General features: G+C 37.7%; 1 protein-coding gene and 1 long non-coding RNA gene across 13 annotated transcripts in view; one reads left to right on the top strand and one right to left on the bottom strand.

Annotated features, from left to right (window-relative positions):
* MPDZ (multiple PDZ domain crumbs cell polarity complex component) overlaps window positions 1–12,805 on the top strand; it is a 174,462-nt gene that overhangs the window by 141,887 nt on the left and 19,770 nt on the right. For all 9 annotated transcript variants that reach the window (XM_031654225.1, XM_031654232.1, XM_031654226.1 and 6 more), the window contains 6 exons: window positions 500–591; window positions 1,132–1,222; window positions 3,399–3,479; window positions 11,016–11,108; window positions 11,198–11,272; window positions 12,410–12,584. In XM_031654225.1, coding sequence (XP_031510085.1) covers window positions 500–591; window positions 1,132–1,222; window positions 3,399–3,479; window positions 11,016–11,108; window positions 11,198–11,272; window positions 12,410–12,584 — 607 coding nt within the window. The remainder of the gene's footprint in view (window positions 1–499; window positions 592–1,131; window positions 1,223–3,398; window positions 3,480–11,015; window positions 11,109–11,197; window positions 11,273–12,409; window positions 12,585–12,805) is intronic.
* On the bottom strand, window positions 211–12,537 carry LOC110741424. 4 transcript variants are annotated; one of them, XR_002517592.2, is made up of 8 exons: window positions 12,454–12,537; window positions 11,120–11,261; window positions 10,136–10,278; window positions 9,974–10,017; window positions 7,321–7,352; window positions 6,032–6,157; window positions 4,522–4,645; window positions 211–359 (listed from the first exon to the last, which is right to left on the bottom strand). It is a non-coding gene; the product is annotated as an uncharacterized LOC110741424 (long non-coding RNA). The 4 variants fall into 4 exon arrangements; XR_002517595.2 differs by having other exon boundaries at window positions 6,036–6,157; XR_002517593.2 differs by lacking the exon at window positions 9,974–10,017.

Raw genomic sequence — 12,805 nt, 5'->3', positions numbered from 1 at the left:
AGGCACTATACTGTTTAGGCACAGTTTGCTGCCTAAATCCTGAGTCTACCCAGCATTCCTTCTCCCAGTGACCTATTTCCAGGGCTTGAGTTTTGAGACTAAGTGGAAAATATGACAGTAAGGAACTTCCCAGGATGGTCTTGCGGGTGACAAGTTTTTCCACAGAGCCCTCATTTTGTGCAGAGCATCCTGGGAGCCCAGTGCCTGCCAGGAAATTTGCTGTCTACTCTCCTGCAGTTGGTCCAAGTGGTGCCTCTTTATCAGCAGTCCATGGATGTCAGACTTCATGTGCATTATTTTAATGCTGGCTTTAAACATAAGCTATTCTTTTATTCACCATGAAAAGTCAGGTTCATGTTCTGGGGAGGAAAATATATAACATTTAATATAAAATATATTTGAAAGGAAGAAAAAATGTGCTTTTCATTAATGAGGAAGGATGATAAAAATTTATGATACTAAAATTTCAGGCCCAACTAATGCTATTTATTTCTCACAGATCAATGGTCAGATTTTATATGGAAGAAGTCATCAGAATGCCTCATCAATCATTAAATGTGCCCCTTCTAAAGTGAAAATAATTTTTATCAGGTGATCATTTTTCTTTTGCTAGTTTACCAAATACTTTTTGTTAGCATTTCTACTCGGAGTTCTTTTGAATGAAAATAAAACATTTGTGGCCAGGCCCTGTAATCTCAGCACTTTGGGAAGCCGAGGTGGGCGGATCACGAGGTCAGGAGATCGAGACCATCCTGGCTAACATGATGAAGCCCCGTCTCTACTAAAAAAAAAAAAAAAAAAAAAAAAAAAAACCACGAAAAATTAGCCGGGCATGGTGGCACGCGCCTGTAGTCCCAGCTACTAGGGAGGCTGAGGCAGGAGACTCACTTGAACCTGGGAGGCGGAGGTTGCAGTGAGCTGAGATTGTGCCATTGCACTCCAGCCTGGGCAACAGAAAGAGACTCTGTCTCAAAAAAAAGAAAGAAAAGGAAATATTTGTAAATATGTAAGTGTCATAGTTCCAGGTTTTGGGGGTTAAAAATTTTTCTCTGATAACCTTCTGACTTTTGAAGTAAGAGAATGAAAATAATACCATTATGTTATAACAGGTTGTTGTTTTTTTGCTTTCAGAAATAAAGATGCAGTGAATCAGATGGCCGTATGTCCTGGAAATGCAGTAGAACCTTTGCCTTCTACCTCAGAAAATCTTCAAAATAAGGAGGTATATGTAACTTATATTTGTTTCTCTGGGAAGACTTGATTGATGTGCACCTTATTAATTCAATCAAACAATCACCTAACACTTAGAGAGGGATCTTAGAGGTAGATAAGTTATATCCTTGGCCTTCAAGGAGTGTAAATCCTAGTATAAGAAGACGCTCATGGAAATAAGCATACCACTTATGTGAAGAGTACTTGTAGTCTGTAGTGAGGGTAGGAAAAGAGTTATCAGTTCTGCCTCTGAAAAGAAATTGAGAATAAAACTTTATAGGGAAGGTTACATATGAAGTGTATGTTGGAAGATTTGGGGGGTAAAAATGTTGCAAGCAGAGGGCATGGAGTGAGTAATGGCATGGATACTCTGGCCAATGCAGGGAACAAAATTATAGAGCATCACTGAGCAATGAGGGGCAGGGAATGGGAGCTGGTGGGGAAAGGGTCAATATTAGAGGGGAAAGGGTCAGATCATGGAATACACTGGTAGGCTAACATGTGCCAGCCTTGTCTTTGAGACAGTGTGGAGCTCAAAGAATGAGAAATGTATAGTTAAAAATTTCTCTGGCAGTACTGTAGAGAAAAATCAGAAGTAGCAGGGGAGAGAAGTTAGAGGAAGTAAGATAATTATTGGAATCATTCAGGAAACAGTTAACGAGGACCTGAACTAAAGCTAGAAGAGGGAATGGTTACATCAGATTAGTTTAAGACCCAAATTGGTAATACTTCATCCCCAACTAAATGTACTCATTGAGGAAAAATGAATGGTTGAAGATGTGTTTAACCAACAAATATTTTCTGAGTACTCTGCCTTATACCAGATATTGCTCTTTGGACTGGAGAATAGAACAGGTAGGATATGCAAGGTTTTCAGATGTCTGACTTAGTGATATGAGGGATGGCTGTTTTCTACCAAATAGAAAATACAGAAAGATATTTGCAAAAATATGGTACATTCTATTTGTGGCAGGGTAAGAACAAAGTGGCTGTTGGATAGCCTGGTAGAAGTTTACATTGGGACATTTGGTCTCCAGTTTAGAGATGATTTCCTGTAGATGCAGATTTGGCATTTCTGAGCCACGGAAACTGAGGTCTTGAGAAAGCATTTAGAGAGAAAGAGGGCCAAGGGCAGGATCATGTGGTAGCAACAATAAGGAGGAAGGCGAACAAAGAGATCAAGGCTATGAAGAACCAGGAGGGCATGTGGCAGAGCAGCGGAGGAGAGTGTCTTTCAAGGGTACACTCCACAGCTCTACATGCTGCCATGTAGCAAGAATCCAGCGAGACGATGAGTAGAGAGAGTCCTTTGGGTTTGGTAACTAGGAGACTTTTAGTGGTTTTTGAGAAGGCAAATGATGGACAAGAAATCAAGGAGAGAGAGAGGCAGTGGCTAAAGAGTGAAAGAGAATTGGAAGAGTGGTTTTGTTTTGATTTAGGAAAGCTTTGGATACATGTGTATGATGAATAAAAGGAGTTAGTAGAGAATGAAAAGCTTTAAATTAGAGGAACCTTGGTGATTATCAGTGGGGATAGCTGTAGGAAGAGAAACATTCTTTCCTAAATCAGTGTATAAAAATAGAGCTTATGTGTATATAAGATAGATGTACAAATCATTGTCTCATTCTGGCTGCTCCTAACATTCAACTATGCCATGTGGTTATTTAAGATAACTAGGTTATAAAGTAATATATATTTTTTTCATATTACTTGTACTAAATATGTCTCTTAAGGAATTTTTAATAACGTTCAGGTAAAACATTAAAGTTTTCAATTCACTTGATAAATAACGCAGTAAAGAATAATGAATGGTGTTTCTGCTGGTGCTCTGTCAGTGAGTTTTACCATTTGGTAGCTGGGCTGCCATCAGTTTTCGTTATACAGTAAATCCAGGCAGTCTTCAAGCCACTTGGTCTATCTGTGCTCTCAACTGATTGTTGTCCAGTTACACCTCATAAGTATTTTGAAAAGAATATAATGTTCATAAATTCCATAGAATGTTAAAATAGCAAAAATATATTAAAATAAATAAATGTATTAAAATAACAATAGTGTATTAAAATAAATGTTTTAAAATAATTTTGTATAATGTATAAAATAATTTTGAATAAGTGGCCCTTATATTTAAACAAATCAAAATTCCTAACACGCAGTTGTCCTTTTTGTCATTTCTTTCCCTCTGTCAGACAGAGCCAACTGTTACTACTTCTGATGCAGCTGTGGACCTCAGTTCATTTAAAAATGTGCAACATCTGGAGCTTCCCAAGGTAAATCTGCTTTGAATTGGAATGAAATGATGTGAGTTCCTTTACATCAGTGTTCTAAATCACTGTGTTCTCAAAAGTGTGGTCTCCAGATTAACAGCATCAGCATCATCTGAGATTTTGTTAGAATTGCAAATACTTGGGCCCACTCAAACTTACTTGCTGAATAAGAAACTCTAGGATTGGGCCCAGAAGTTTATGTTTTATTAGACCTGCCTGATGCACATTTAAGTTTGAAAACTACTGTGCTAACTGATACTTTATCAGGGGTCCAGCTTGCCCTTTTGTCATTATTCCAAATTATGAAATTTAGGTATCTGTCCATTGATTCCTTTACTAAGGTCCTGCTATGGAGGAAATAAAAATAAAGAAATAGAAATTATAGTTTTGTCCTTTAAAAATAGGAAAGCTCATATATTTAGAAGTGAATTTTCGACTCAGATGATTGCCTTTAAGAGATAGTTTGCTGAACAGAAACCTATAAATGCTTTTGGGTGCTTCAGGCTCATGCAGTTAAGCAGGTGGACAATGGAAGAGCATGAGTATAAGCTGAAAGAGCAGTGAAGTGCCCAGGAAGAAGAGGAAGGCAGGAGGTGGGGTAGGGAGGTCAGAGAATATTTATAGGAAATGCTGCAGACAGAAGGAAAGAGAATGGTCCGTATTGCCACTCTCCAACCAGGAGGCAGTGCAGTATGATGCTTGAGAGCCTCAGCTCCAGAGTCATTCTGTCTGGGTTGAATCCTTGTTTCATCAAGTACACGCTTCACACATTGTATGATCTTTCTTTGCCTCAGTTTCCTTATTTGTAAATTGAAGATGATAATAGTACCTTTATCCTGGCACATGGTCAGATTCTGTTAAGTATTCAGGGGAAAAAAATACTCTGACGATATTGATATTTTTATTGCTATTGTTTTTTACAGTGATAACCATATACAAAAATGCATCGCCCTGGTCTTGTACTATACACGTAAGAGGAGTCTTTATCATGATGGACTATTTCTGTTGTGGTTAAAAAGAAAAGAAGTTACTAAAGTCTTTTTACCTTTCTATCAGGAAGTCCATACACTTCAGTTTGAGAATCCCTCATTCTGTCGCCATTTAAGAGAGATGACATCTTCCTCTTTCCCTTTCTGATTTCCTCTCTTAGTTTCTTTTCCTCCTAAATCCTGAAGAGTTTATAATATTTAACAGTGCAATCATTTCCCTATAATTTGTTAATTATGAAACATTTAAATGTATGTTGAATACTTTATAATGAATGATTTTTTTAAAAAATCTGTTTATGTTGATCTTTAGAAAAGTCCAAAATTAGATAATTTTAAAATATCCTTTCATGGTATGGATTTTAATTTATCATCTGAGGCTTAGTATATTCTAGGATATAATGAGTGCCCAGGAAATGTTTGTGGAATGAACATGTTAGATGAATAAAGAGCAGCCTACTGTAGTGGTTGGGAGCACAGACTTAAAGCCAGACCACCTGGGTCAGAGACCTAGATTGATCACTCATTGGGTATGAGACTGTGACTTTGAGCATGTTTCTTAACCTGTACATAGTTTTGCCTTTTGAAAGTGGACTTAATAATTGTCCAACTTACTTCATAGACTTGTAGTGAGAATTAAGTATATATTGTGAAAATTAAATATACATATGTACAGTTTCCAGCACCTGGCACACATATACAAGTATTGTTTGCTATTATTATTGTTTTAATAATTAGGGATGAATAAGCTGGTATAGAGTTGTCTGATGGCTACTTGTCAGTGATTTTCTCTGATGTTTTCTATTTCCACATTAGACTACCTGATTAAGGTGCTTGATAGATGTTCATAGCATCTTAATCCCCTACTCAGAACCTCCCAAGGACGTTCATTTCCTAACAGATACATTCAAGTTCTTTGGCTGGGCATTTAGCAATGAGGGTGGACAGAAGCCTGTGCTGTCTGTCAGAAGCCCTTCTCACATCCTGAGTGATCGGCTATAAATCACTTAATCCCATTGGTCCTCACTTTCTTCTTCTGTAAATGGGCTGCTTATATTAAGGGTTATTGTGGGGATTGGATGAGCTAATGAGCAAGGTTCCTTCGTTCTGCAATATAAAAGCTGGTTTCTGCCTTTCGCCTCCTTTTTTATTTATTCAGCAGATGTCTATTATGTGTACTTCCCTTTCTAAATTAGATGCTATTGAGGAATGCAGGACCTTGGAGAACCTCAATGTATTGCCCACTGAAAGCTTCCATTTATATGTAGATTTCAAACAAATCTAAAGCTCAGGTAGCTAGAATGTATTTATTGATGAAAGCCAAAGTAAGTAAGGGGATACAAGAATCTTTTAAAAGTAGCTAGACAGAAGAGGCAATTAACCATGATTTTAATGATTTTAAGTGTGGGCTTTGGAGTCACTTAACTTCTCTGGGCAATAGGCAAGCCATTTGTTCCATGGTGAGCAGGTATATGCAAACCAACCTCCAAAGACTGAGGGAGCTGGGAGCCTGAAGAGAGAGGCTGACAAATCCAGTTTATCAGAAAGAAATGCTTAACAGGGACTTACGTACAGAAGCCATGTTGCTGGTGGCCACAAGACAGTGGATCCCAGCATCCACCCTCCAGAAAGTATTCTTTACGTAGCAAGGAAAAAGACATGTAGCTGGTCACGTCTCAGAGTTTCTTGCTGAAACTTGTTACCAGTGGAGAGGTTAGGTAAACATCTTTATGAAGGATTATCTATGCTACAGGGCTCGCTACAGAACACGTTGGTATGCAGGAGTCAAACACTGGTCACCATGGCAGTTTCGCTTCAAGGTGGTGTCACTCTTGCCATACAACAGGCTATTTTCTATACCGTTTAACTTCTCTGGGTCTCACTTTCCTCATGAGATGAGGAAAATCCCTTTACGTTAGAGATGCTATTGTAAGGATTAAATGAAAGAATTTATACAAAGTGCTTACCACAGTGTGAGTTATTATAATTATTTTTGTTAATACTTCTAACCATGAATTTCTGAGTTCCAGATAGAATACATCCTTGAAAACATCTCTTGAGGAAGCCATTGTTAAAAATGACGTTAAGTGACATATTACACTAAGCCTGGCACTCCTAACCCCATTATTATATGGCTCTGGGAATAAAACTCAATTAAGCAAAGAAGGGAGAAAGAAACAGCTTCTAACACTCATGAATCAGCTTCAATCTTTTGTCGTTTTTACTATCCTACATTTTTTTTAAAATTATAGTTAGTTATTTGACATAATAATTTAATGGTAATGTAACATGTGTTCATTATGTTATTTACTTCTTAGCAACCCTGTGAGCTTGCTATTACTTTCTCCACTTTGAACTGTTCCCATAACTCCAAATAGTAGAGCTGGAATTGAACTCTGGTCTTCTGCCTCCAAGTCCCATTTCCCATCCATTACCTATTTCAACTTGCTGCTGGGCCCCCTCTGCCTTTCTAAAATGCCTGTATGTTCCTTCTAGGAATCCTGTACTTCAGTCAAACTGATTTGAATCAAGAGCTCATGGAGAAGGTTTTGAGAATTTATCCCTCCTTGCCTTGGTTTATATCACTTGGTCTTTCTGACTTCTTTTAACTTATATAAATCCTACATACACTAAAGACCGAACTTAAATCTCACCTGTGTTTATTTTGAAATATTACTTCAATATTTTGGTTTATATAGTACTTACTATTAATGTCTTCATTTTATTTGTCACTTAACCATGTTTGACCCAAGAGCTTGTCTCCTGTGATGAAATTTGATGTGGGTATCTTTTCTGTACATCTAAAACGTACACATGTTGAGAGAAGAAATTCTCACTTTTTCTTTCCCGTTACTTACTGTCATGGACATAGTTCAGACTGAGTAAATATCTGGGAAGGAAGAATGAATAAACGGTTATGTGCTGTACATGCATAAGGGGGAAAGATGTTGAGATCAGGAGAGTCAGGAAGAGAATAATTTTTGCATTGTCTAAAAGTGAGAGCTCTACTAACAGCTCATTTCTAGTTGTTTTGACTCCTTAGAAACCCTTGACAAGTCAATTATCTTTTTTTTAATCTTTTATATTTTTTAAAAATGGGAAAATAGAAGTATAAGCAGAAAGCTCCCATATGTAGAATCTAAACCCACAGTAGCTGACTGAAATGCAAATTCAATTGATCAGAAAACAGTTTTGATTAAAGATTGATTTTTAGCACAGTGTGCCCTAGGAAGTACCCACGCATCAAAGCAGGTAATAGCCTTCTATGACTGTCAAAGCTGTGCTTCATATCCATACAATTTTATGTGGGGAAAGCCTTGAAATAGGATTAAGAGTTTTTCTTCTTTTGAATTTTAGAGAAGCTTCTACCTTCAAAATAATCCTCCAAATAATAATAATTTGTTAAGCTTAATTCGACTTTTCATTCTTGTTTATTACTCTTTTCTAGCTGCTTAATGATACAGCTCATTCAAAAATATATTTCCTTGAAGCCAGGCGCAATGGCATATCCCTGTAGTCCCAGCTATATGGGAGGCTGAGGTGGGAATTCAAGACCAGCCTGGGAAACATAGCAAGACCCCATCTCTAAAAAACTTTTAAAATAATATTTTAAAACAGAAAAAAAAACATGAAAATATATTTCCTTAATTTGTTTTCTATTTCCTGTATGGTAGTGTTTTAATAACTAGCCCCAAACAAAGTATCTCAGATCTCTTCTTGCTAAGGACTATATGCACTCTGGTAAAAGTAAGTTGGAAAGTTGAGCAGTTAAATAAAAAACTGCACACTCATATGCTGTTATCCTTTCTTATTTGTCGTCCTGTTTTTCTTTTTCTTATTTATTTATTTATTTATTTTTATTTTTTTGAGACTCAGTTTCACTCTGTTGCCTAGGCCGGAATGTAGTGGTGTGATCTCGGCTCGCTGCATCCTCCACCTCCCAGGTTCAAGCGATTCTCCTGCCTCAGCCTCCTGAGTAGCTGGGATTACAGGTGTGCACCACCATGCCTGGCTAATTTTGTACTTTAATTAGAGATGGGGTTTCACCACGTTGGCCAGGCTGGTCTTGAACTCCTGACCTCAGGTGATCCACCTGCCTCAGCCTCTCAAAGTGCTGGGATTACAGGTCTGAGCCACCACGCCCAGCCTCATCCTGCTTTTCTGATATCAATAAATTGTTTGTTGATGTGTATATAGTTGTTTTTGTAGTATTCTAGTTGAGTTTGGGCATATTATGCACGCAGATTTGTTGCTTATTGTTTCTTTTAGGACTCCTCTTGTTGCAAATAATAGAAAAAAACCGAACTAATTCTATTAGGTTTCATCAAGGAAGAGGATTTGTGGACTCAGGTCAGCAACCTTCAAGGGTAGTTGGTCCTGTGACTGAATAGTGTCATCAAGAGCCTGTTTCTTTCCCTGTCTGTGTGATACGGTGCCATTTAGTGTCAACTTTATCCCAAGACTTGTCTTTCTCATGGTTTTAGAATGGCTGCCAACCATAGTTGGGCCATGCACTACTTCTTTTATATGTATCTTGGGGGAAGGGAGAGAATGCCTATTCAAGCCTTCTGAGCAAAAGTTCCAAGATTATCCTAATTGAATCAGTTCAGATCATGTGTCTACTTCTGAGCCAGGGACTGTGACCATGAGACTGTAATTGTAGAATTGACTTCAGTTGTTCAAACCCCATTCTTGGAGCTCCTTAACTTTTGCTATGTAACAAATTACCACAAAACTTCACAACTTAAACAACAGGCATTGATGGTCTCACAGTTTCTATGGGTTAGGAATTTCAGAACATTTTAGCTGGGGGATCTGCTGAGAATCTCTTGTGCAGTTGCCGACACATTGCCAGCTAGGGCTACAGTCATCTCAAAATTTGACTGAGCTGGACATTGCTTCCAAGATGATTTACCCAAATGGCTGTTGGCAAGAAGCCTTATTTCTTCTAAATGGGGCTGCTTGAGTTTTCTTAGGACAATGGCGGCTGGCATCTTGCAGAGCAAGTTATCCAAGAGAGACAGCAAGGAGGAAGCCCCTTTGCCTTTTTTGACCTGGCTGTGAAGTTATACACCATTACTTCTGCTTTATTCTCTTTGTTAGAATCAAGTCACTAAGTCGAGCCCCTGCTCTTAGGTTCCTTCTTGAAGGAAGAAGTAGCAAATAATTTCTGCTCATATTTTTAATCTACAGCCTGAAATATGGTGAGGGAAGAAGATGGGAGAGAGAATATGGAGGTTGGGGGAAGAGAGGGGTGGGTGGGAAGGCCAGATATTCTAATAAAAATCAATTTGTATAAAGGGGTAAGATGGGAAGCAGTATTAGGTAAACAATCAGCAAATACCCACTGTACCAATAAAGTACTTTCCTGACCGTTATGTGACAAGTATTATTCCATTTTGTAGACAAGAAAATCTAGATTTTGTAGGTAAGAAAACTGAGGATTAGAGATGTTAAGTGGCATATCCAAATTTCTATTGTTAGGTAGAAGGTAAAGTCAATTCTGCTCACTCTAAAGGTGCAGCTTACTCTGGCAGATACACATGACTGATTACCTGGAAAGAGAGAGGTAGCAGAGAGATGGTCAGTGACAGTTTCAAACTCATCAGGCATTAATAATCTACCTCAGAAGAGCCGCAGGTTGATAATCTTTAAAATGATGTTGAAACCTACCTTGATGTCATAGCCATTACCATAAACATCTCTGATGGCACATTTAACTCATGTGTATATTTCAGAGAAACCATGTCAAGATTCCCTTTTCTCTTCTTTGCTTTTTGTAACTTTTCTCTGGAGAAAAAATTAGGTTGCTGGCTCTGGCCAGCATGAAAATGTTAAAAACTCGATTTTAATTTTATTAAAGTAAACATTAAAGAAAGCTAAAAGCCAATATTTCTGAACATTTGGTTTTGATAAAGGGAAATGTGGAAAATGTAGCAAAGTAGGTGTAGCTCCCCAGCCTTGGCAGGTTCTCGGAACTTGTCTTGGGACTGAGAGGCATTTTCAGTCTGCAGCAGATTGAAATGCTGTTCTCTGGAGAAACAACTCTGAGTGTTCAGCCCCCAAAAGGACAGAGTCTGCATCAGTAATGGCAGTCTGCCTGCTAAAGGAAGAAGAGGGGCAGAAAAGAATGAAGGGACTAGATCCTGTTGTTATTTCCAAGCGACAGGCCAGAGAGGAGGTGGGATTCTTTGGTTGGTTTTGAATGACTTATTCAGTCATTAGACAAAATTTGTAAATGCTGAGTGTTTTGATTGAATTATTGAATGTATTTTTGCTGTCTAGATATTTTGCTAAAGTTACTAAAGATGTCAGACATATGGGAAGAGTGACAACACTTGAATATTTGACGGAGGAAAATTTATGCCCATTAGGAAAATTTGAAAGTTTGCTTAAGAAAAGACAAGATTTCTAAGATCTTAGATGTAAGATCCAAGGTCTTAGATTTCTGGACTTTAGAAGAGTTTTAATTGCTTTTCTTACCTTTGGTATCCATTTGGATAAAATTAATCTATCTCAAGTCTTCTGAGCATTTTTGTTTTTACTTTTCTAGGATCAGGGGGGTTTGGGTATTGCTATCAGCGAAGAAGATACACTCCGTGGAGTCATCATAAAGAGTTTAACAGAGCATGGGGTAGCAGCCACGGTGAGGTTTACCTTTCTTGCTGTCATTAAGTAGTTGGGGAGGGAATTACTTTTGGAATATCACTCAAATTCTTCTACATTTCCATTTAGGATGGACGACTCAAAGTCGGAGATCAGATATTGGCTGTAGATGATGAAATTGTTGTTGGTTACCCTGTTGAAAAGGTAATTTTCCAAAATAAAGCAAATGGTAATATAGGCCCATCCTTGGGCATGATTAAAGTGTTTGTGTCTACAAATCGTAGGGAATTAGGGTTTTGTAGCTGTAAAAGACATGTTCTTAAGGAAAAGAAGAGATTATTCACAAGTTCTTCAATTTCTATTTCTTATTTTCCAGGTAGTGTTAAGGTATTTTTTTGTTGCCAAATTATTCAATATTCACTGGGCATTTTTGATAAATATTTCCATTTTTTCCTTAGGAAAACTTTAAACTCCTTAATAGTGACTGTTAGTGCGAAAATATTTTTAATGAATATTTGCTGTTATAAATATCCACTGTGTATACTACTTTATAAACAGATTGTAAGACTCAGCCATTAAATATATAACTATTATTATATTATATTATTAGGGTTAAACATATCTTGTACTTGAGTTTCCTCTCCTCAAAAGAGATCTTAATATTTATTTAGTATCTCATTTGAGGCCTTTTATTTATAAGTGCCAGAAAAAAGCTTTGTTTCCTTGAAATATGGTATGCTTTTTCTTTCTTATAATGAGGGAGAACCATATAACTATTAATCATTTCTTCATTGTCCAGTAAGAAGCTTAAAGTTACTTTTTAAAAATTCAGTTTTTAATAAGTATTTAGGCCAGATCCTTTAACCCATAAATCTATGTTTTAACTTTTCGTTTGCCTTGACTTTTTTGTTGCATGCTTTTCTTATTCTGCTTGTAACATATGTGTTTCTATTTTATTAAAACTGTTTGTGTAAGCTGCTTCTATAGAATCAGGAAGTAGGTAAAATAACCCATATATCTTCTAAGGTTGTGGGCATCCAGAAAAATGGATGAGATTAGAGATGTAAAAAGTTGAAAGTCTTATGTAAGGAAAAATCTGGTCAGAGCTAGAGTTAAAGTAGAAATTAACCATGGCCCTAATCTACATCAGGCATTTGGAAAAGATAGAGAGAAATTAGAGCCATTTCTTTCTTTACCCAAGTCCTGACAAAGAAATAATTTGCATCTGTCTCTCCCCTTAACCACAGAGAGAATTAGATTCCATTCGTAATGGTGACTCATTGGTATGTCAACTAATTCACCTTTGAATTTTGTTTCTCTTCCACACATACACCCTGCCAGTTTATTAGCCTTCTGAAGACAACAAAGACGACAGTAAAACTTACCATCCATGCTGAGAATCCAGATTCCCAGGCTGTTCCTTCAGCAGCTGGTGCAGCCAGTGGAGAAAAAAAGAACAGCTCCCAGTCTCTGATGGTCCCACAGTCTGGCTCCCCGGAACCAGAGTCTATCCGAAGTAAGGCCTCTGGGCTCATGAGAGTCCCGCACATATGGAACACCTGAACTCAGCAGAGGGTTTCTGCTTGGGAGGCAGTTGCCTGCCTGTGGCTCATTGTTTGGAAGGTGGTAGTCAGGGAGCCCTATGGTGAGAGCAGGGTGTAAAGAGAGCACTTCTAGAAAAAGAGTACTGGACTGTTAGGCAGGCAATCTGTGTGTGCTGTACATTAAGCAGCTGTG

The sequence above is a fragment of the Papio anubis genome, chromosome 13 (assembly GCF_008728515.1).
Source record: "Papio anubis isolate 15944 chromosome 13, Panubis1.0, whole genome shotgun sequence".
NCBI lineage: Eukaryota > Metazoa > Chordata > Mammalia > Primates > Cercopithecidae > Papio > Papio anubis.
Note: the sequence above shows the minus strand (reverse complement) of the source record. Positions and strands in the feature narration are given on the sequence as shown.